This window comes from Phascolarctos cinereus, unplaced genomic scaffold (assembly GCF_003287225.1).
Source record: "Phascolarctos cinereus isolate Bilbo 61053 unplaced genomic scaffold, phaCin_HiC Scaffold_5;HRSCAF=322, whole genome shotgun sequence".
NCBI lineage: Eukaryota > Metazoa > Chordata > Mammalia > Diprotodontia > Phascolarctidae > Phascolarctos > Phascolarctos cinereus.
In genome coordinates this window covers 326,319,560-326,343,355 of record NW_027555958.1, presented here as the reverse complement: position 1 = coordinate 326,343,355, position 23,796 = coordinate 326,319,560, and the positions used below count along the sequence as shown (strand labels likewise).

Here is a 23,796-nt window from a genome sequence, read left to right as displayed (position 1 = left end):
CTTTTCTTTTAAACATTGGGTGAAAACTTTCTCTACTGATGAAGCCAGAGCATTGGACCCAGAGTCAGGAAGACCTGAGTTCAAATCCTTCCTCAAATTCTTATTGGCTGGGCAAAAAACCTATTTGCCTTAGTTTCCTCATTTGTAAAAGAGGATGATAATAATAGAACCTACTTTCCACAAATGTTGTAAAGACCAAATTAGATAAAATTTGTAAAGCATTTTGCAAACCATGCTATAGAGATGCTAGCTAGTATTATTATTGCTATAGATCATAATTGGGCTGTAACTGATACTATTAGAGAGTTGCCAGGGACAGTGAGAAGTTAAGTGACTTGCCCTTGATCACAGTATTGGTATTTGTAACCTCTCATCCATAGTAGTAAGAATTAACTTCCTTCCAAAATAATCATGCTATTCTTCTCAGGACTCTGTTTGGGACAGCCTACCCATTCTCAGAGGTGGGAGGTCCATAAATGTCACACATTGCATATGTTTTAGGACATTTTTGATTTATCAATAGGTCGTAATGATTTTTTCTCTATGTTTAAAAAATTCTAATTGTTATATGGCATGGCTTTCAGGGAGGGGGAGAGAAAAGGAGAAGGATGCTGAGGAAAACTATGATGATGGAAAAACAAAGTCAATAATAAAAACATTTTTAAAATAATCTGTTGGGGCACAATATCCCTAGTGCTTATTATAATAACTCAGCACAGCCTTTTAAAGACTCTCCCTCCAGGTGTCCCTCTCTCCGTGCTCTGACCACCCTCACTTCTCAGTATTCCTCAAAATGCACTCTGCATTCCAGCCAGGTAAACCTGCTCATTCAAAACTTTGAACCTTCCCAAAGGTCCCTCCTCCCACTTAGAATATTCTCTTTCTTCCTCTCTACCCATATATTTCCTTTTCCTCCCTCTAAGTATAGTTCAAAGTTTGTCTGCTTTAGGAAACCCACTGAGGCTAGCCTTGCCCAGAACCACTTGACAGCATCCCAAAATGTTTGAACTGCAAGAGACATTAGAGTCTCTTTACTCTGACCCCATCATTTTATAGTGGAACAGTTTAAGGCCAGGTAGTTAGTGGCACTCCCTTCCTTGTCCATATCCCTTCAGTATTTCTGCCCTCAATTTATGCTGTATTTATCTGAACTCATTTATACCTTCTTTAAAGTCAATATCCCCTGAAAACCTCACAAGAAGAGATAGATATATCAGCACCTAATCAGACCATCCTGGCAGCAGGACTCCCCCAGGTAAGTTACTTTCCCCATCTTTAGCCCCTCACCCCAGTCACACAGGAATTAGGCCAGTCAATTCTATCCAACACCCCGGTTGACTGATTTCTTTTTTCACTGAGTTGACCAGCTGTTTGAATGAACAAAAACAACAAACTGTTTTGACACCAGGCAGCCATACCAGCAAATTCTCCCCCACTCTCTGGATAAGGGAGCTGCCCTGAATAGAAGGGAAACACCCAAAGAGAATTCTAATTTCACAAATATGTGTTGGGTGCCTACTATGTGCATAGCACTGTGCTGCATGTTGGGAAACCACAGAGATAAATTAGACAGGAGGATCAGACTTGCCTGCATACTGTGGTTGTAAGATCCCCATGAGAGATGCTGAATGTAGAAACCACTGAAGGTTTTAAGCAATCCCATTCCAAGAAAGGTCTTATTAGAGCCAAAAACAAATCAGGAAGAAAGCCTCTTGGAACAGGAATTCTTGAGGTTTCATTTCAGATTATATCTCCTTTCTTCTTGTCCATTTGCCTTACTTTAAAAGTTGCTGAGACTGGACCAACCTACGCTAAGTGACCGGGGCAAACGACCATGAGCCCCTTGTCACTAGGCTTTAGGGGGAGTCAGTCACTTCCAGCTTCTCAAAGTTTAAAAAAGGTAGGTCATCTATCATAAGGTTAAAGGTTGGACTGTCCCCTGGAGTAGCCATGCTGAGATGGTTGGTGCTTTCTGACCACTACACAATTATTATTAAAGCATTCAAGTCTCAATTAGCCAAACCAATGGAGTAGAGCGGTAGAGTAGAGAATACAAAAAGCAATTTCTCTTTGGCTTTGGAACACATTATAATGAATTTTTAGCAGCACCTTATTATGTTCTGCTGAAGGTAATATTAAAATGGGTCTGTGTTCCCTGAGAGTACACATTAACTGATGGTGAGAGAAAGATGTCTCTTGGCTACAGGGGAACTGGGGGGTGAGGGTGGGAATCCCTGAAGGAACCAGACCTGGGATTAAACATTTTCCTCAGATAATCCACCAAATGGATAAATCACATGCAAGCCAATCAAGAGAAAGAGGTAAATATCTGCCTGAAGCAAGATTCTATTTTCCTCAGTACAAAGTGTGTGTGTGTCCATGCATGTGTGTGTGTGTGTGTGTGTGTGTGTGTGTGTGTATGTGTGTATGAGGGGGTGATTCTAGCACTGGAGAGTCCATACAGAAATGGGAGTGGTGCAAGCTTACCTTTCTCTTAGGACCTAACAAACTCTTTGAGGCCGAGATGCCTTCCTTTTTTGACTCAGTATCCCCAATATCTATCACACTGCCAGGCACATAATAGGTACCCCACAAATGCTTGTTGAATGGAATTAAATGGCTGTAAACCCTCAAGCCCCATCCAACGGGACTCCCTGAACCACTACAATTCTTTAAACAAGACGGCTCTTGCTGTGGTTCTCATAAAGCAAGTTCCTTTCCACTGATTTACTCTATGGATCTAAAAAGTTCACCCTGGGAAAAATTCCTGTCCCAGCCCACAGCAGTCTATTTTGAATGATACTCTTCCTTATTTCAGGGCCAAGTTTTTTGAGATTCCCTGAGCTTGAGTTTTCATTATGAGGGGGCACTGTTATGCTTGAGACTTTTATCTTAGTCTTCATTCCCCCCCCTTTTTTTTTTTAAACTTTGCCTGCTGTTTTCAGTTGCAAAGGAAAAGATGGAGATGAGGCAGCTATCCCTCTCTCTGCGGTTAAGCTCAGCAATGATCCTACAAGCCTGGAATTTGAGGAATTTCCTGCCCCATGCTCCCTAGAAGAGCAGAGAGAGACCCAATAATTAGCCCTAAAGTTTCCACTCCTGCCTCCCTCCACCCAAGTTAAGTGTCCAAACTGTATAGTCCAGACTGAGAGGAACTAGAATGGTGGAAGAGCCAGGCCTGGGGTCTATTTGTGGACTTGATACCCAGGAGGATTTGCTTCCCCAGATCTCCCCCACCCCCTCCCAACTACCTAAGAAGCAAGGGCCTGCCAGCAGTCAGTTCCAAATGCTTCTCTCTGCTTGTCTTAAACTTCAGAAATAACAATAATCACACACACACACACACACACACACACACACACACAGAGGCAATCCCTCACTGAATTAATTTTGCCTTTTTTGCTTCTTGGGCTGGAAAGATTCAGTAATACCATTTGCCCCTCACTGCCTGGGATTTGTTCCTCAGAATTTGGTAAATTCTTCTGCCTTCACTACTCCATCCCCCAACAGTAGGACACCAAAAGAAAGCCCTTGGCCTTGAGTTTCTTTTCTTTTTCATTCTCTCTTGCCTCTTTCCCTTCTGTCTCTTCTCCTCCTGATACTTTATTCCTGTCCTAATTCATTCAGCTCATGTCCTTGTAATATGTCTGTCCTGTGATCTGTGAGTCCTTTCAGGTTTGTCCATGTCAGCATATCTGTCTCAGACTGGAAACCCCTGGACCTCAGGCACTGTGGCTTTTTTTTTCCTTTGCCTCAATTTGTTTGGTCAACTTTCAGTTACTTGGGTGGGGAGCAGCAGTGTAGATAATCCAAAGTCATTTCTATGTGGCTTTGAAATGCCTTATATAACTTTTTTGCAGCTGCAGCAGAAGCAGATTTCTTTTCCTAATTATGTTTTGCTCAGGCTAATATTAAAATGGGTTTGTATTCCCAGATCACACACCAACCAATGGCTGGAGGAGGGGGCCCAGGAGTTGTGCTGGCTGTCAGGGCAAAGCCAGTCTGGGATTAAACATTTGCCACAGAGAGTCCCCAGTGTATAATCCACAGGCAGATAATTGAGAGCTGACTGCAGAGTGGCCCATGAAGGTAGGCACTTAATATACGATTAATGATTGATTGGTTCCAGTCCCTATTCTTTCTTCTCTTTGCCCAGATTTCCTCTCCTGGGTCTGCCTGTGCAACTATCTCCTGCCTGCTATTTCTGCCTTTATCCACTCTTTTTTCTTCCCCCTACCACCAGCTTCATTATGCACCCAGTCTTTCTTTTCCTCTTGCCCTTCCCCAAGGAGAAAAGATATCCCTCTGCTTTTTTTCCTCCCATGGACTCCATGGGGGAGAAGGGGGAAGGAGGAGAAGGGTCAAGCATATAGAAATGAATAGAGCCGGGGAGATTGCTAGGCAGCAGGGTACACTGTAAAGAGTGATATACTGGGAATCAGAATACCTAAATTTGAGTCCTGGCTCTTTCACTGACTTGTTCAATGGCTCTGGATGCCACTTCCTTGGGCCTCAGATTTCTCATATGTAAAATGATGACACTGGACCAGATGATCCCTGATAAGTGTCCCTGCCCCCTGCCCTGATCAGCCCACATCCAGAGCACTGGCTTCAGGTCTGGGCACCATGGTGGAAGAAGGACACTGGTAAGCTAGAGAGAGTCCACGCAAGTGTGGCAGTGAAAGGCCTTGAGCCCATGTCATCTGTTGAAAACCCTGGGAATGTTTAGCCTGGAGAAGAGAAGACTCAGGGGAAATGAAAGCTGTGTTCAAGCGTTTAAAGGGCTGGCACACAGAGGAGGAATTAAAATTGTTCAGTTTGGCCCCAGAGGGTAGTACCAGAAGCCATAGGGGGAAGCTGCAAATTCAGGCTAGATGTCAAAAACAGGCTTCCTAACAATTTTTGTTGTTTAGTCATTTTCAGCAGAATCTGAATCCTCGTGACCCTATTTTGGCGTTTTCTTGGCAAAGATACTGGAGTGGTTTGCCATTTCCTTCTCCAGCTCATCTTACGGACAAGGAAACTAAGGCAAACAGGGTTAAGTGACTCACCCATGGTCACACAACTTGTAAGTGTCTGAGGCCAGATCTGAACTCAGGAAGATGAGTCTTCCTGACTCCAAGCCTAGCACTCTGTGTACTATGGTGCCACCTAGCTACCCCAAAAGGAGAAGTGGCCTGCCTTCAAAGAGGGGTGGGTTCCCCCTCACTGGAGGCCTCAGTGCGCAGTCTGGCTATTATAGTGGGGATTCCTTTGAGGCATGGATTAGGCAAGATGGGTCTAATTCTGTGATTCTGTGTGACCTCTATGGCCTTCTTTAGCTCAAAGGCTAAAAGTTAGGGGATGTCTTCTTTAAAAAAAAAATGCCTAGGCACAACAGGAAATGAAATATGATTTGACTAAGGTCCTTCTACCTGCCTTCCTACTCATCCACCCACGCACACTCCATTCTCTCCCGCCACCAATCAGACTCTCTCCTTTCCTCTCCCTTCCTGCTTCCCTTGGCTTTCCCGGTCCCCTTTCAGCCACTCTGTTTCCAAGGCAACACCACGAGGCCGCCTCCCACTTGCCCACAAGTCCCTTCTAAAGTTTCACCAGTTTCACCACCACAAGTTGGTTCCACAAGATGGGCTCCTGTCCTTCTCCCTCCTCAACCTCACTTTTCTCAGTAGAGAACTGAGGCAAGAGATATGTTGCTAAATGGACTCCAGTCTGTTTGAGGTCTCCTGGCAGAGTTATCATCTAAATTCACCTCCAACTCTTTTGGAAACAACCGCCCCCACCCCAAACAACTGAAAAATCAAAACAGTGGCTTCCTACTCCCCTCCTCTTGCCCCTCAATTCTCCCTCTTAAGACAGTCAGTGAACCTCAGAGAAGACGCTCTCAGAATATCCCTGGTTAAAAAGAAAATCAAAGTCATCCCAGTCACTTCAATGGGAATTTTCAAAATCTCTAGATTTTCTTCAACTCTCAAGATATTTTTGCTGTTTGAAGTTGAGAGTTGCCAGTCCCCATCCCCCCTGTCCTCCCCCTTCACATTCCCTTCAAACAAAGCTTTTCTGTCAGGTTTTTTACCCTGGTGGAGGATTTTAACTGGAATCTTTTTAAAAAAAAACTTTTTTTTCTCCCTTCTTCCTCTTTAATTCTGAAGGATCTTTTGTCTTTGAAAGTGAGAGGCCTAAAGAGATTGGGAAGACTGCCTTTTTTTTTTCCAGAAGGAACTGGGAGGGGGAAAAAAATCTCTAACAACAGAAGAGTAAGAGATACAGAGAGAAAAAGGGAGAGTTATTAAACACACACACACACACACACACACACACACACACAATATCTGTATCTGGAGCCCTAATTTATCCTTACGCAACCTTTGAAGGAAAATTGGTTTGGCTGGTGCTAGCTTTGCTTCTTTTATAAAAGGTAAGTGAGGGAAAGGGAAACATACACAGAGAAGGAAACAGAGATAGAGACAAACCTTGAGAAAAAAGACAGGAACCTTGAAAGCAGGAAGAGGAAATGAGAATAACAGGGAGAAAAATGAGGAGGAATAAGAGAAAAGACCTTGAAAGAATGAATGAGAAAACAGAAAGAAAAAAGGATTGTAAGAAAGTGAGAGAAAATAGGAAAGTTGAACAGGAAGACATATCACTCTCACACACACACACATACACACACACACACACACACAATTCTATAAGGGCATTTCTGACTTAAATCCCTCATGTCTGTATGGTGATTTGAAGCTTTCAAATATATTATCTGATTCAACTTTCAAAACAAGAGCATTGGTATTATTATCCCCATTTTACAGATGGGTAAAAGTAAGGCTCACAGAAGATAAATGATGTGCTACAGTCACACAAATAACTAAGAGAAGCAGTAAACCCAGGTCTCCTGACTTCTTTTCTTTCTACTCCACTAAGGTAAGAGAAAATGAATACGTCACCCAAGGAAGCAGAGAGCTACTAAGCTCAGGTTTTGTTGAGAGACCAAATCAAAAGAGGGTTGGCAATGAGTTAGAATCAAGAAGCCAGGCTGCAGGAACCAGATTACTCTTTGACAAAGGGAAGAGATGGCTGCAGGGACAGAGGGAATTTTTCTTTCTTAAACTTTTCCTGTCCTATCATTTTCCCCCCTAATCCTGGACTTCCTCTTTGTGTGACAAGGTGTCATCTGGTCTGACTGAACACTATTTTGTCACCTATTATCTTCATATGGATTCTCAATTTTGTGGATCATCCATGGCCAAATTTTAATCCCAGACAGATTGACTTCTCTCTGCTACCCAGCAGGTTCTGGCTGCCAGTCCGGGTGTGCACAGGGAATTACAAACTCATTTAAATATTGGCATAAACTAAACAATCAGCAAGGCAAATCTTACAGTTATTATTCATAATTAATAGTGATAATTATAATTTGTATTATTAATAGTGCATTCCAAAGCCAAGTGTGAAGAGATTGAGAGGGATACTTCCTTTCCCTAAAGGAATGGGGGAGAAGGAAAGGAAGGATAGAAAAGTCAAGGAAATAGGCATATCAAGAGAAATGCAGTAAATGAAAGGATTTAGGATTTTCCATGCCACCTCTCTATAGAAGGGAGGATGGAGTGAGATAGCCTTTGACCTGAAGGCCTAAAAGCCCCACCTTGCCTTTGGAAGGAGAATTGAGACTTGGCTGGAGCTAGCCTTCCATCTTTTATAAAGGTAAAGCAGTACTGTCTAGCAAAAAGATCTTGGATTTCACTGTAGAAGATATGTTGTTTGAGTCTCCACTTTGACAGCGTGTGACCTTGGGCAAGTAAACTGACATCTTCTTAGTCTGCAAAATGGGAATAACAGCATTTCTACTGTGCACATCAAAGAAAGTGCTTGGTTAATTGTAAACTTAGTAGTGGTATTATTCCAACTTGGCTACCCTAACTCTCAGTTGAAGGCTACACCCAGAGATGATTGGAGGAAAGATATATCACCACGCTCTAGGGCAATCAAGACTTCTGAGAAGGAATTTGGAGGCTAGAAGAGGCAGAGTCCAAAAGACTATTTCCCTGAGGAGATAGCAATTGAGGGAAATAGGGGCACTCTTCAAATGTCCTGGAGGAGAGTGGAACTATTGGCTCTGAGTCTCAGATGAAGGATAATTCTACTTTTCTGATTCCAGAGAATACTCCCAGCTTCTACAATCTGGTCTCAACTTCTGGCTATATTTTATATGAGGCTTGGTGAGAGCTAAGTCACTAGAGGCCAAGGGATATGCCATAGAGAAGTCTGAAATGGCAGATCCCTTGGCTAAGCAGAATAGAATCGAGCTGGAAGGTATTTTAAAGATCATCTAGTCCAACTCTATTTTTGCAGGTCAAGAAACTGAGGCCAAGGGAAGGGAAATGACTCTGTCAAGGTCACACAGCTGGTTAGCAGCAGAGGAGTCTCTAGCTCCAAAACCCTATCCTTTTATGGGTGTGTTATTATTGTTGTCATAGTCATCATCATCATCATCATCATCATCATCACCACATATTTTGCCACTCTGAGTCTCACAGAACTACAGCAATTTCCATTTTTAGAAGAAGAGTTTTACCTTTTCCAAGCTCACATTTATTTCAAGGAAACCTTGGATTTATCCAAACTCAACCAAGCATAATGCCTATCTATTATTCCTTAATGATCCCTGGTGTGGAGGAAATTTTACTACCTTTCTCAGTCTTCCATCTAAAAACTCAAGGTCAGAAAGTTCTTCTTTTTCTCTGACCTAAGCACCTCTTGCTGCAAAGTCACACCTTTTATTCATTTAATTCAATTTTATTTTACTTTCATTTCCAAATTTTCATCCCCAACCCCACCCTGAAACAACACATCTTTTCTTAAAAGCCAAAGACAAGCAGTGTTAGAAAGCCAGGCCCCAGCTTGAAGAAATTGGGAGGAGGGTCAGTGTTCATTCCCCACTACTTTGAAGGCCTCTTTAGGAGGAGAAGGAAGAAGGCAAAAGGTAGGAGTGGGGAGAGAGGTACAAGCAGCAGGCTGGAATGTGGGGGCAGGTCCCCTGACAATCAGAAGGAGTCTAGAACCTGCTGTCTGTTACTTAATTATCTCTGAATGGTTTTTGTTCCTGGCTTTAAACATTTACCCCTATTGGGTTTTCACGGCCTTACACTCTCTCTCTATCTCCTTTTCTTTGCCGTTGCCATAGTAACGACTCCAGGCATACAACTGCTCTCTGATTTTAAATAAAAGTTGAGGATCTCTCTCTCTCTCTCTCTCTCTCTCTCTCTCTCTCTCTCTCTCTCTCTCTCTCTCTCTCTCTCTCTCTCCCTCTCTCTCTCTTTCTCCCCCTCCCTCTCTCTCTCTCCCCATCCTCCTCTTTCTCCTCTTCCTCCCCTCTCCTTTCTCCCTCTCTGACTGAGATCTCTCTTTTATCCATCCCTATTCTCTTTACCTTCCTCTCGCTATCTCTCTTTCTCCCTTCCCTCCCCCTCTTCTTCCTTTTCCTCCTCTTGCATCCCCTTTCTCCTTGCTTTCCTCTTTCCCCTCCCTTCCCCCATCCCTTTATCATTTTCCCGCTCCTCCTTGTTCATTTCCGCCTTCCACCTGCCTCTCTAGCAAACCCCCTCCTCAAATCTTTGGGTTTCCAAGCTGGTCCTAATCCCCTGGTTGCTATGACAGCACCAGCGGGGGGCCACAGTAGGAGGGGTTCATGGAGTGAATGTGTGTATGTGTCGGTGTGAGGAGGGGATCTGTCTTTATTCCAAGAAGGAGCAGGATTTGGTGGTTATATCTCTAATATTCTCTATAGGTATTTACCCCCCTTCCATCAATAAAACTGAGAGCCAATTTATCATCTATCCACCCCCCACTGAACCCCCACACACCTATCAGAAAGGAGGAGTGATGCTCTGTAATGTGCTTTGAAGTCTTTAGGGTAAAGGGGAAATGGGGGAGGAAAAGACTGGGGGGGGGGCCAACAATGATTTCCAAGTAGGATTGGGGTTGGACTCTGAGTTGAAGTCCTGACTACTACTCACTATGTGACCTTGGGCAAATCACTTTCCTTTTCTGAGCCTCAGTTTCTTCCCTCTAAATGATCTTTAAGCCTCTAAGGTCCCTTACAGCTTTATCACTGTGTGGTTTTTGTTCTCTGTTAGACTGTAAGCTCCTTGAGAGTAAGAATTGTTCCATTCTTTGTATTGGCATCCCCAACACCTGACACAGTGCCTGGCACATTGTAACTGCTTAATACACGATTATCGACTGATTGATGAATATTCTATGATTTTGTAATGGTTTCACCTTCCCTCCTCTTCCCCCAGTTTCCAGGTAGCCAGGAAAGATCCTGACTTTTTTTTTTAAATTGCCAGTGGCATGGAAGGAAGGAAGCAGCATAGGCCAGAACCACTGGAAAAGTTTGTCCCGTGTCCTAGAATAACAGGGTAGACATCAAGGCTCCAGTGTTGAATTTGGAGTAATATCTGAGTTCATATCCCAGTTCCCATTTTTATTAGTTATATGATTGCAAGCCCATCAGTCAACCTCTCTAAGTCTCAATTTCCTCATCTGTAAAATACAGATTAACCTGTAGTACCTACCTGATATAGGGGTTGTTGTGAGGATCAAATGAAATAGTGTCTATCAAGCGCTTTGTAAACTTTATCTAAATATCAGCTATTATTACATCAGAGACAGTGGAGCAGCACATCCTTCCTGGAATGCTGTCATAGAATCAAAATTGTTAGAGATCATCAATAAATGATCTCTAATAATACTCTCCCTCTCCCCTCCCCCCCCCGCCCCCAGTTCAAATTACTCACCTCACCCAAATTCACACATTGAGTTAGTAGCAGAATTTGGACTAGAACCACATTTCCTAGCTGTCAGCCTCCTGTTTTTTTCATTGTAACATCCACTATCATTGAATCTTCCTAATCAAGGATGGTTCCTTTCCCCCATGTATCTCCATACTGACCCCTGCCTTCATTGTTTTCATTTGCTCAGCTCCTAATTCTCCTCCCTCATCTCCAGAATCAACTTTGGATAGAAAAGATGAGACAAAGATAAAAACCTTACAACCTCTAAAGTAGGACAAAGAACATATGTTACTACCATATTACTCCTACCTTCTCAGAATCATGAAAAAAAAACCCCAACACTTTTCCCCCCCTTTTGGTAGGAGTAGAGAGAATGATTTAACAGAGCAAAAAGAGACCATAGGGCTCATAGATTTAGAGGCGGAAGGGACCTCCGAGGCCATGTAGTCCATTACTCTCATTTTGTAAACTAGAGAAACTGAGGCCCAGTTAAGTAACATGCCCAGGGTCTCACAGGTAGCAGGCAGGAACACAAGATGGTAACTCAGAAGACCTAGATTCTGCTCTTGGTTTTGCCACTAACTGGCTCTATGACTATAGACAAGTCACTTATTCTCTCCAAACCCCACAAAGCGAGGAGTTGTTATTATACCGAGTACTAAATGAGTGTGAAAAGAAACTAGGAGACATCATTTACCCCGGTCCCTTTGTTTTGCCTATGAAGTCATTGAGGCTCAGAGTTAAAAGGTTTGCTGGGACTGGAATCCAAGTCTCCTGACTCTTTCTCTAAGGTTTCTTTTGGCTCCAAAACTCTTTTTCTATTGGGAGTGGAGGTGGGGGATGGGGATGGAGATGGACTTTGTGAATTGTAACATTTTGAGAAACATCAGAAAACAGTAAGACGTGTTTCCTAAACGGTAAAATGTGTATAGATGTGAGTTGTTATTATTATTATTATTATTATTATTATTATTATTATTATTATATTATTGTAGGGCATGTGGGAAATGGAGGGGCAGCTAGCTGGAGGTTGAGTAAAAGAGAAGGGTTGCAAAGCAGATGAGGAGGGCAAAGACAGAGGTTATGGGTTGGTAAGGAAATCGTGAGTAAAAGGCATAAGAAAGCAGAGACATAAGCAGAGAAGGAAGAAGAAGGAGAGGAAGGTCAAGGGGAGGGTACCCACATGAAGCAAAAGAGGCTTCTGGGGCATGATTTTTCATGATTGAACTAACTCTCTCTTACTCACCCCCTCCTGCTTCCTTCCTGAGCTCCTTGTGTCTCTTACCTCCTCAGCTAAAGAGCTCTGGGTCTTTCCACTTATCCCCTTATCTCTGCTTAGAAGATTTCAGGCTCCCTCCCTCACCTCATAGCTAAGAAAAGCTGGTCAAGGGGAAAACTAGCCAAGAAAAGCCAGAGGGAAAGAATGGAGGGAAAGAAAGTAAGGCCTCACCAACCTTGGGGTAAAGGAACTGAAAGAAAGTTCAAGACAGAGGAGTAACAGTCCAATGGTTCAGACAATTGGTGGTCCCTAAACCCCTTCTATATACCCTATGGCCTGGGTAAAGTTGGAAAGGTGCCAGTTCCCCCAGACTGTGTGTAGAATGCCCCAATGTTCCTTGGGGAAATCTTATCATACTCTCTTGGTTTAGTCCTTCAAACAATTGTCAACTGAGTTAAGGCCCAATTCAAGCCTACCTCTAAAATAAAGTCTTTCCTCTTTGGACTACTCCAACCCTTACTAATCTTCTCTCTCCCTGTTTCCCCAACCCTCTCAAATTCATCTTTCATATGGCAGCGAAATTTATCTTCCTAATACATTGATTATGTGATACATATGATTATATGATCATTTCGCTCCCCCACTCAAAAGCCATCATGACCCCTCTCTACTGGGTAAATAAAATAGAAATTTCTTACCTGGCATTCAAGGCCTCGATAATCCAATACTAAACTATCTTTTCAAATCTGATCACAGGAACACAGATTTAGAGCTGGAAGGAACTTTATCTCATCCAACTTTATTTTACCAACGGAAAGCTGGAACCAAGAGAAGTTAAGTGAATTTACCCAAGGAAACAAAGCAGCAGCAGTGGCAGTAGTCATAATTGAGCAAGGATTTCTCCTTTGTATACTCCACACTTCAGCCAAATTAGTTCATTTATAAGTTCTCGGGAACTTTGCCCCATGCCCCACATTGATCCCATCAACTTGAAATCAAAGGTGCTCCCCCTAGTAGGAACACCTATCCATCAATATGGATTCCTTTAGCCATCTATTCTATCCAGTAGGGACCCAATGTTTTTGTAAAAAAAAAAAAAATCCTACCATTCTGAGGACACATTTGAACTCAGGAAGATGAGTCTTCCAGCTCCAGGCCTGGAGCTCTATCCACAGTGCCACCTAGCTGCCTATACTTAACTTTATCTTGAATTTATATGTCTACATGTCTCCTTTACCAGACTGGAAGCTCCCTGGGGGCAGAACATTTGTATAACTCGACTTTGGATCCCCCACAGAGTCCAATTCAGTACTTTGACTATAGGTACTATTGAATAAATGATATTGAATCTCCCTTTCCAACAACCTTACAGTCAAATCAAGCTGAGAAGCCTTTATTAAGTACCTATTATATGCCAGGCTATGTGCTAAACACTGAGGATACAAATAAAAGCAGAAAACATCCCATCCTCTCAAGGAGCTGGTAGTCTAATGGTCAAGACAACATGGAAACAATTAAGTACAAACAATCTATTTTTGCTGTTGTTTTCTTGTTGTGGTTGTTGTTGTTAGGATAAATTGGAGATAATGCTAGAGGGAAAGCACTAACATTAAAGGGCAGGTAGATGGTGTAGTAGATAGTGCACCAGGCCTGGAGTCAGGAAGGCTCATCTTCCTGAGTTCAAAAATGGCTTCAAAATATGAGAGCTGGAAGAGGTTTCAGAGATCACCTCATCTAGCCCCCTCATTTTACAAATGCGGAAACCAAGGCTTTATGTAGAAGGCCACACAGCAATTGTGTGGAACCCGCAGTTTCTGGCTGCAAGCTCAGTGTTCTTTCCACTCCATTCTGTTGCCTTCTATGCCTTCTCTATCAGGAAGTATACCCCCTCCTTGGGGGAGCAGACTGGCAACTGATTTCAATTAGCTCCCAATGTCCTTGGTGTAAAAATGCTTAAAAATAAAAATAATCGTAAAAAGGAAAAAAAAAAAGCTGACCTCAAACACTTACTAGCTGTGTGACCCTAAGCAAGTCAACTAACACTGCTGGCCTCAGTTTCCTCATCTGTAAAATGACCTGGAGAAGAAAATGGGAAAGTGCTCCAGTATCTTTGCCAAGAAGAGTGGGACACAATTGAACAACAACAATTAATATTAAGAACGATTAGGAAAGGCTTCCTGTAGAAGGTGGGACTTGAGCTGTGCCTGGAAAGCTCAGTGACCAGAAGGTAGAAATTAGATGGGAGAAAATTCCTGCCTTGGCTGCGGGAGGGGGACAGTCAATGAAAATGCAGAGTCAGGAGATAGAGTATCTAGTGGGAGAAATAGCCAGGGGGCCACTGGTTGCCAGAGTTATTGAAGGGGAGTAAAAAGATTGAAAAGGTAGGAAGGGGGTGGGTTAAGAAGGGCTTTAAAAGCCAAACAGAGGATTTTATATTTGATCCTGGAGGTAAAAGGGAGCATGCTTACTGAATAGCAGGGGAAAGGGTAGTGAGGTTGACAGTCTATACCGCACAACTTATCACTTCAAAAATAAAACAACTGGTGTTTATGTCACTTTAAGTCTGCAAAGTGTTTTACATATATTATCTTATTTGAGCCTCAGAGCAATCCACTGAGCTAAGTGCTACAGGTAATATATCATATCATTCTCATTTTACAGATGGGGAAGGTGAGGCTCAGTCTGTGGCCACTCAACTAAGTAACAGAGGTGAGATGTGACCTCAGATCAAGGCCCAGCACTCTGTCAGACCACACTGCCTTCTTTAAGGATAGTTTCTTATATTGGTTTCTGACTGTTTTGTGTATCAGTCTCTTCTCCAAAACTAGAGCATAAGCTCCCTGTAGGCAAGCATCAACTAAACAACAAGCATTTTTAAGGACATTTACATAAGTCAAACTGAGTTGGGTAATGGGTATAAATAGACAAAAATAAAATAAAATAGTCTGTGCCCTCCCATAGCTAAGAAGATGTCTTTACCTTCTTTGCCTGGCACAGGAATGGGTGCGTAGCAAAACTAATGGACTAAGTAACTGATTGCTAACCAGGGATATCCTAGTTTAAAAACTTAAAATCTGAAAAGACCTGTCTCTGAAAATTAACTAGCTGTACGATCATTAATAATGCAATTAATCTCTCAGGGCCTCAGTTTTCTCATTTGAAAATTGAGATAATAACACATGAAGTACTGACCTTGTGTGGTTCTTGTGTGGATCAAATTAGACAGTCTGTGCAAAGGCCTTTGTCAACTTTAAAGTACTATATAAATGGCAGTTGTTATTATTTTATTATCATTAAGGAGCCTATGGGTCACTTATAAAAGGGTTGTAGCTTTGTTTCAGATCACTATGCAGAGTGAGTATTGGGAGGGAAACTCTGTACAACGGAAAGAATACCGGATTTGGAGTCAGGACTGGATTCAGATCCTGGCTTTGCCGTCTATGGCCAGTTCCTTAACCTCCCTGGGCCTCTATTTCCTTATTCAGAAAATGAAGGCATTGGACAAAATGAGCTCCAAGGCCCCTTCTCATGATCCTTAACCCAACTCTGCCTCTGTCTTGCTGGATTATCCTGGACAAAGTCTTTCATCCTCTCTGGGTCCCAGACTACTTGACCTCTCCTTTTCTATCCCTCTCTACCTCTCTGCCCTTATACATCCTGAATCTTCCTTCAGAGTGTTCTGGCAAGTTAAGACCCTTACATTGCCAGCACCATCCTCAGAGCAACTTTGGGGGTGCTCAAAGAGGGGCAAAGGGGGCCAGGTTTAGCAGACAACTCCAAGATAAGGTTCCCAGCCTTGGGAAATTGACTGTCTAATTGGGAAAAATGAACAGACACACCTATGTAAATGAGTGTAATGAAAAAGGATCTCATAAACTGGGGGATGAACACTGAAGAAAGAAGAGGTTGGAATCATAAAGGGTTAATCAAGAAAGGCTTAGGGGGGGGTGGGAATTGATGAGTTTAGAAGGAGTGGGGGTGGGGTATGGATTGATACCATACCAGGGAGTTTATATATGATAAACTCTTTGAGCCCTCTGGACAAACAGTGTAGGAGACATGCAAATTGTGATCATGGCTCTTTCTTTTAGGACACGGTACTGGTTTTCATTTCTTCCCTTCCCCCACACTCCTAGCCTGCCTCTGAGATGATTAAAACCAAAAGAATTTTAAATGTCTGGAATTCGCTGTTCACCACTGAAGCCATTTGCTTATTCTCTCTCCCTTGTAATTTCTCCTCTTGGGAGGACTGAACTGTTTGCTTCCCTTTCTACTTATGGCCCAGTTTGCTTTGAGATGATTCCCAGTACACTCCAGTTAGCTTTGTTTTGCTGTTTGAGAGGAGAGAGGTGGGTAGGGAGGCCTGGCTGTAAGAGGGGGCCCTAATCTTGCTGGGCAAAGTCTCCCTCACCCACCAAAAAAAAAAAAAAGTAGAAACAGCTTTCAGGGAAAGAAATCTGCCAAATGTTTATGTTCCCACAAGACTATGCAAAACCTTTTCATAGTCCAAAGCTAAAGTTCAAGACAAAACCAGAGAGCTTGCTTCTTTAGGGAGAAACCTTTATCAAAATATACACACAAATTCTCCCATACCCTTCCTGCAGGGTGGGCCAACCCAACCCAACCACACACACATACACACACACACACACACACACACACTTCACAAATTTCCAGGATGCCAGATCACTAAGTAGTCCCTGGAGACTTGGGCCCTACTGCCCCCTTCTCCCTAAAACACTCCCCCACTTCCTCTACCCCTTTGGAAAAGTAGAAAATGTATAAATTATCACAAAAGTCACTAATGGAGAGCTGCCAGGGACCTACAAGATGATATAATTCAACTCTCTTATTTTACAGATGAGGAAACCGGAACCCAGAGAGGTTGTCAGGCAGTAAGCAAGCATTTATTAAGTGCCTCCTATGTGCCAGGAACTGTGCTAAGCTCTGGGGACACAAATAAAGGCAGAATACATCTATTTTTCAAGGAGCTCATGGTCTAATGGGCTGACAAGATACAAACAACTACATAAAGGCTACATAAATAAGCTATATATAGAATAAATTGGAAATAATCAACAGAGAGAAGGTATTAGTATGGGAGTGGGTGGGAAATGTTTCTTGTAGTAGGCAAGATTTCAGCTAAGGCTAGAAGGAAGACAAGGGGCAGAGATGAAGAAGAGAAGTGCAGGAATGGGGGACAGTAGCCAGTGAAACTGCCCTGAGTTAAGAGATGGAGTATTGTGTGTTACAAATAAGGAGGCCCCAGTCACTGGGCATCAAAGTGTGTGTGGGATGAGTAAAGTGTAATAACGTTGGAAAACTAGGAGGGGGTCAGGTTGTAAAGGGCTCTGAATACCAAACAGAGGTTAAATAACTTTGCCTGGATCACAAAGGTAGTGTCAAAGGTGGGATTTGAACCCCAAGCCTCAGGCTCCAGATGGACTGCTCTTTCCATTGTACTGCTGAGCCTGATCTGTGTGTTGGGGGGAAAGGTGTGAGAAGAGGTGATGTGGAGGGGTGAAGCAGTGTTACCTTGGCTCTCCAGCCAATTAACTCTAGACTGGGTTCATCCTTAAATAAATTAGAACAACTCTTGTCTGGGGGAAATCCAGTCCCTTGGATAACCTCTCACACATGTCACAGAACTTTAGAGTTAGGAAGCAACATAGACATCATGTTATCCAAACTCCTCATGTTTTAGAAGAGGAAATTAAGGAGGTTCAGAGGGAAAGTGACATGCCCAAGGTCACATAGTTACTAGAGGAATCAAGATTCAAATTTAGACCCCCTACCTGGTAAGTCCAGTACTCTTTCTACTGTGCCTGGCACATAGTCAGTGCTTAATAAATGCTAGTTGACTGACTGGCTGGTGGGTAACTACTCTGGAAAATGTTTTCTTATTTGGGATGCTTAGGCAATTAAAGAAGGTACATTAAAATCATAAACAAAGCTGAGATCTGGTACAGTTAGCCCTCTCTGTGACAGACAACCCTCAACAAAACAAAAACAACTCTCAAACAAGAAAAGCAAATTATTCTTTTATTTTTAAAAAAATAGCACTTCATAGTGAACCACTAACATCAGGGGACTTGCCTCTGCCCGTGACTTCCTGCCCCAAGATGGCAACATCCAGGCAGACTGAGGCCTTGATGTCATCAAAGGAAAGATCAGTTTTGCCTAGGGTTGGATGCCTGCAGGCTCTGAGCTGGAATCACCAGTGGCCTGAGTAGACAACTTATTTGTAGCAGAGAAAAATTACGCTGAGGACTGGATGGCCCAGGCACGGGGTCCCTTGGCTACCCCTGCTCTTCTCAATGACACATCCCTGAAAGCACACACATTTTTGGTTGTCCTCTCACAAACCTTGGTGGTAACCTTGTGGCCTCCCCCTGCTAAGGAGAGAGGAGAGAAAGGCTGTTTTTTACCATAGTGCAGACAGAAAAAAATCAAGAATGGAGTACTTTCTAAGAGAGAAGCAAATTGTAGCCCCAACTCTACCTATTTCCACTTCAGAGGTCTGTAGTGGAAGAAGTATTGGAGAAGCATTATGGTAAAATGATAGGGAAAGGGGAGGAGGAGAACTGAGTTCTAGTCTTGACTCTTCCACAGACTAGCTCTGTGATCTTGGTCACCTAAATGTTGATTGATTGACTGGCTGATTAATTGGGCATGGTATCTTACCTCTTTGGAGTGAAGTGTCCTCAGCCCTAGAAGGAAGAAGGACTAATGACCTCTTAGGTCAATTAAGCAATCAATCAATAGATATTTATTAAGTTCCTCCAAGGGTAAAAGACAAAAGTGAAACAGGAGGAGACCTCAGGAGTCTGTGCACTCCTAGTGTAGTAGACATTCTGTATTCTACAATTCCTAACTGGTCTAGTGATTCCGGCTCAGAGCTTTTTGGCTGCAAAGTCGATCTTTGGGTAAAGGCCACTGATAGAAAAAACCACATGTTAGAGGTCCCCGTCAGAGAAGCTGGGATCCTCGTTGGACCTGTGGGTGCCCGTTTGTTTTCTCCAGCAGAAATATCTTGGTGGTCTCTTCTTCCTATGTTCCTCTAATGGGGAAGAAGGAATTTTAAGTGCTTGAGTATTAGAAACTCTGTATTAGAGGCCTCTAGGGAACTAACTTGGTTCACGATTTTCACCATCCTATCTCCAGGCCCATTCTCAAGGATGACCCAAATCCCCAAGACAGGCCTTTACCTTCTATTAGACTGAAGCTCTTCAAAAGCAGGCCCTATATCATTGCCACCTCTGTGTCCCTAGCACCATCTCTGAATGAACAGAAAGCCTTGATATAGTGGATTCCATTAGACTGTGAGCTCCTTGAAGGTATGGACTATCTTTTGCCTTTCTTTGTATACCTGGTGCTTACCACAGTACCTGGCACATGGTAGGGACTTAATGAATTTCTCTTAATAAATAATTAATTTAAATTAAATAAGTGACTGACTTAGTCTGTTTGTTGAATAAATAAATTGAATTGCATCAAATAAATGAGGTAATTACCCTTTGGGAGGGAGGAGAAAGGGAAAATCACAGTAGAGGATATGCCTTCCCCATATGACTACCCTAATTAAAAAAACGTTCAGGTACAGAATATATAGTAACTGATCTCCAAGGACAGTTGGGAAGAGAGAACATATACATTAAAGTATAATACTACCAGGAAGGGTATATACTAAGGCACTTATAACTAACATTGTTATTTAAGGTTTACAAAGTTTTTAACTGACATTATCTCAGTTAAATCTCACAACGCAATGTGGCAAGTACTATAGATATCATTATCCCCATTTTATTGGTGAGGAAACTAAGGTTCAGAGAGATTGACCTGCCCAGGGTTTACACAACTAGTTTGTGTCAGAGGCAGGATTCACACCCAGGTCTTCCCAACTTCAGATTGCCCAGAATCTGTCCAGAAGACCTCAATCCCCAAAAATGATATATACAATAAATGCCATAAGAGTTCTGAGTGTTTGATGTGGTTAAATATCATATGAACACAGTTAATGGTTCTCATATGGCTTTCAGGAGAGAGCTAGGAACTCCCTCTACTATTTCTAGTTTTGAGAAAAGAAAAGACTTAAAATTTGTCTAGTCCATTCCCCAGCCTCCAACCAAAACCTAACTCTAGATGACGGGAAGCTCTCCCCTTCTAGGAAAATGAGATTTTAGAGTCAGCCTATTTGACAACCCAGTGAAGAAGTTTTTACTATCAGATAACTTTATTCACTCACCCTGCAGTTTAAGTACAGTGTATTCCAAAAATCCTGGCTACTAAAGCTTAAAACTTCACTAATACTTTTGGAATGCCAGTATATTTCCATTCAATTCAACATTAAACATTTATTAAGTGTCTACTATGTGCAATTTCCTTACAATCTATTATTTGGAATCAAGAACTCTGACCTAATGCTTTGTTGACTGACAAGCCATTCTAAGATCATCCATAAATGACTTTCATCCCATTAATTCCACCTTATATGTCCTATTGTTCAACCTTTCACACTTCCAACCACTTGTTGAGCCATCATGAGACATTGTGTTGCCAACAGGTTGGAAGATCCACCAGCATCATGATGCCAACTGCCATCAGGTTGGTTTTGTCAGAGATGGACTTGGGCTGGTCATGGTAAGCAGTAGTGCAGGTAATTTCTAACTGCAGGAATGCAAGGCCAGAGACGCTGGATGAAGGATGGGAGCAAAAAGAAGACGTTCTGCTGGAGCCAGGCCCACATTATATAGGCTCACAGAGTTTTGAATTGCAAGGAAGGTTAAAGGTGATTTAGTCCGATCCTTCTTTTTTGCAGATGAAGAGATTAAAGCTGAGATAGCAGAAATTAGAGCTGGAAGAGACCTTAGAAATAAGCTAATCCAATTATGTCATTTTCAAAGAGAAGTAAATAGAGTCAGGATCTGAACCCAGGTACTCTGACTCTTAAATTCAGCTTTCTTTCTGCCACACCACAGACCACTGAATCACTGTGACCACAGCCCATTTGTGGTCACCAACAACTGTATGCTAAGGCCTCACAATGATAAATTTAAAGGAAGGCATCTGCTTTTGGAAATCTCCAGAGGATTTTAGATTCCATGTTAATCATCCCCTATTGCACTCTAGACTCATAGGCTAAATGGCCCTCCTAGATCCAGGCAAATTTTCTAGGTGAGAAAGAAGAGGCCTAATTTTTCTCATTTCAACCCTACCCCTTTCCCCACCCAGGGTAGCTCTAGGGGAAGGAAGAATGAATGAATAGACTAGTAGGAATGAAGCAGACAGGATAGGATGGGCCTGGGTAGGAGTACGAAAGAATGAGATTTCTGTGACCTTTGCTGGTTTGTTTTCTTTTTGCTTTGGGGATATTATCTATAAGCTATTTGATGCCCATATGTTCTGTGATATTCCCCTGGTGCAGCAATGATGAGCTATGAAGCACCGATGTGAGCCAGAGATCACAGGTGGTTGTGGGTGGAGGAACAATAAGGTATCCTAAGGTCTTATTGATTGGCTGAGGCTGTGATGAGGATTTTTAAGCAGACAAACCTACAGAAAAGTTATAGCCAGCACACTGAGTGGTGCCAAGGCTAGCACAAGGTGTGAGGAGGAAGAGGTGAGTAAGGCAGCAGCATAGACCAAGATGTATATGATGCTATGTACCAATACACATGGCATACCATCAAGCCTGATAATGGTTAGTGCTCTAAGCAGAGGAGGTGAAGGGGAGATAGCCAGGGAGAGATTTCACTTTGAGACTGTTCTAGAAATAATGATAATGATAATAATAGATGTTTATATTAAGGAAAAAAGGTTAACAAACCAGCTTACACATATTCATTTATAGTTGATATATTATCAATTTATATTACCATTTATATTTACACTTACTCATTTCTATTTGATATATTATCAATGACAAAATGGTCCTTGCCCACAAGGATCTTACATTCTATGGAGAAGGAATTGGGAACAGAGAAACCACATGAACACAAATGAAGTACAAAGTAATTTCAAGAGTTAGGCAAGCTAGGGGCAGCTAGATAGCTGGATGGATAAAGTGTCGGCCCAGATCTTCTTGAGTTCAAATCCAACCTCAAACACTCACTAGCTAGGTGAACCCAGGCAAGTCACTTAACCCCATTTTCCTCAATTCCCTCATCTGTAAAATGAGCTGGAGAAAGAAATGGTAAGCCACTTTAGTATCTCGACCAACAAAACCCCCAATGGGGTAATGAAGATTGAGACATGACTGAACAAAAGAGGTCATTAACACCTGGAGGAATCACTAAGGGACTTGTGTTCAGTGCCACCTGAACTGATCTTTGAAAGAAACTAGGCATTCTAAGATGTGAAAGGGAGGAGGGAGGGCATCCCAGTATGAGGTGGGCAGCTTGTGTAAACGCATGGAGATGGGGGAAATGAAAGGTCATACAAGAGGAGGAGCTAGTAGCTAGAGGATGTATGAAGGGGAGCAATATGAAATAACACTGGAAAGTTAGGGAGGCAGGTTGTGGGGGAGGGGTCTTTAAATGACAGGCTGATGGTTTTGTATATTCTCCTGGAGGAAATAAAGAGCTATTAAAGATTTTTAAACAGGTAGTGACACAGTGAGATGATGAGTGGGGCCAAACAGAACCGATCTAATCTCTTTTCCACAGGACAGCCATTCTAATACTTGAAGACAGCTATCATGTGCCCCTGAAGTTTTCTCTTCTACAGGTTAAATATCCGCAATTTCCTTCAAACAATCTCCTCTCTCTTCCAAGCCCCTCAGCCAATCAGTTGCAATAGCCCAGGGCACAGTGTTGTGGCTTGGCCAGGGGGCATTAAGGCCTGTGCCTGGTGGCCCTTCGGGTGGGTAATCAGAACTTTTTCATAGAGACTGGGAGGAAGCCGCAGTGTTAACTCTTGGCCACGCCGCCTTCACTGTCACCTGGCATTCTGGGCATTTTCCCTTCCACTCTCTGAACGAGTCACTTCGCCCAGACCTGGCAGGCATCCTAGGTTCACTGTTCAGGGTTTGACACTGCAAGTGTGACCCATTCTGCTCTCGATCAAGTTTTCTTCCCTCCCTTCTGTCCCCTACCCTACCTCCTCCCCTCTCCCTCCCCCTTCCCCCCCTTTCTCATCTCCCCCCCCACCCTCACCCCCCTCAGCTGCCTACTTGGAGCAGGAGGTTATGAAAATGAGCTGCGTGCCCAGGAGACTGTAATTATCTGCTAAGTGTGAAAGCCAGAGTGATTAATTAAGAGATAATAAAAAGAAAAGGAGGGCGAGAGGGGGGCCTAACGGCTTTGCTTTGATGATAGAACCTGAGGTGAGCCAAGCAATTAGGGGAATCTTTATCGAGAGTTAGCTATAATCCACAAATTATCAAGCGCCGAATGCTCCTGGAGCAGGCAGCGTTTTACTCCTGCAGAGTGACAGACCGACAGACGGGGAAGGACAGCGGGAGGGGAAAGGGCCTAGGGAGCCAGGCGGCTGGGAGGGAGGGGCGGAGGCCAGCAGGAGCCAGGAGCCCTGGAGAGGCCGGGGATTTCCAGGGTGGAAGGAGGGTGACCTCAGCCAAGCAGGCTGGGAGAGGCCCCTGGTGCCAGGGCACTAGGAAGAGGCCTCCAGCCACTGGACGCTGCTCCCTCTTCCCAGCTTTGGACAATGCCCTTAAAGCAGGCACTGGCTTGGAAGCCAGGAAACCTGGATCCTAGGCCCACCTCTGCTATTAGCTAGCTGGGTGACCTTGGGCAGGCAAGAGGCTTTGCCTCAGTTTCCTCATCTGTA

The 23,796-nt window shown here is 43.1% G+C and overlaps 1 protein-coding gene across 3 annotated transcripts in view; it reads right to left on the bottom strand.

The window, feature by feature from the left end:
- KIRREL1 (kirre like nephrin family adhesion molecule 1) overlaps positions 1-23,796 on the bottom strand; it is a 166,710-nt gene that overhangs the window by 124,022 nt on the left and 18,892 nt on the right. Inside the window, exon 1 of one of the 3 annotated variants that reach the window (XM_020991448.2) lies at positions 12,711-12,836. The exons of the other annotated variants lie outside the window; for them this stretch is intronic. Coding sequence (XP_020847107.1) covers positions 12,711-12,717 — 7 coding nt within the window. The 5' untranslated portion in view covers positions 12,718-12,836. Of the gene's footprint in view, positions 1-12,710; positions 12,837-23,796 lie in introns of those variants that run through there. 3 annotated transcript variants of the gene reach the window in all.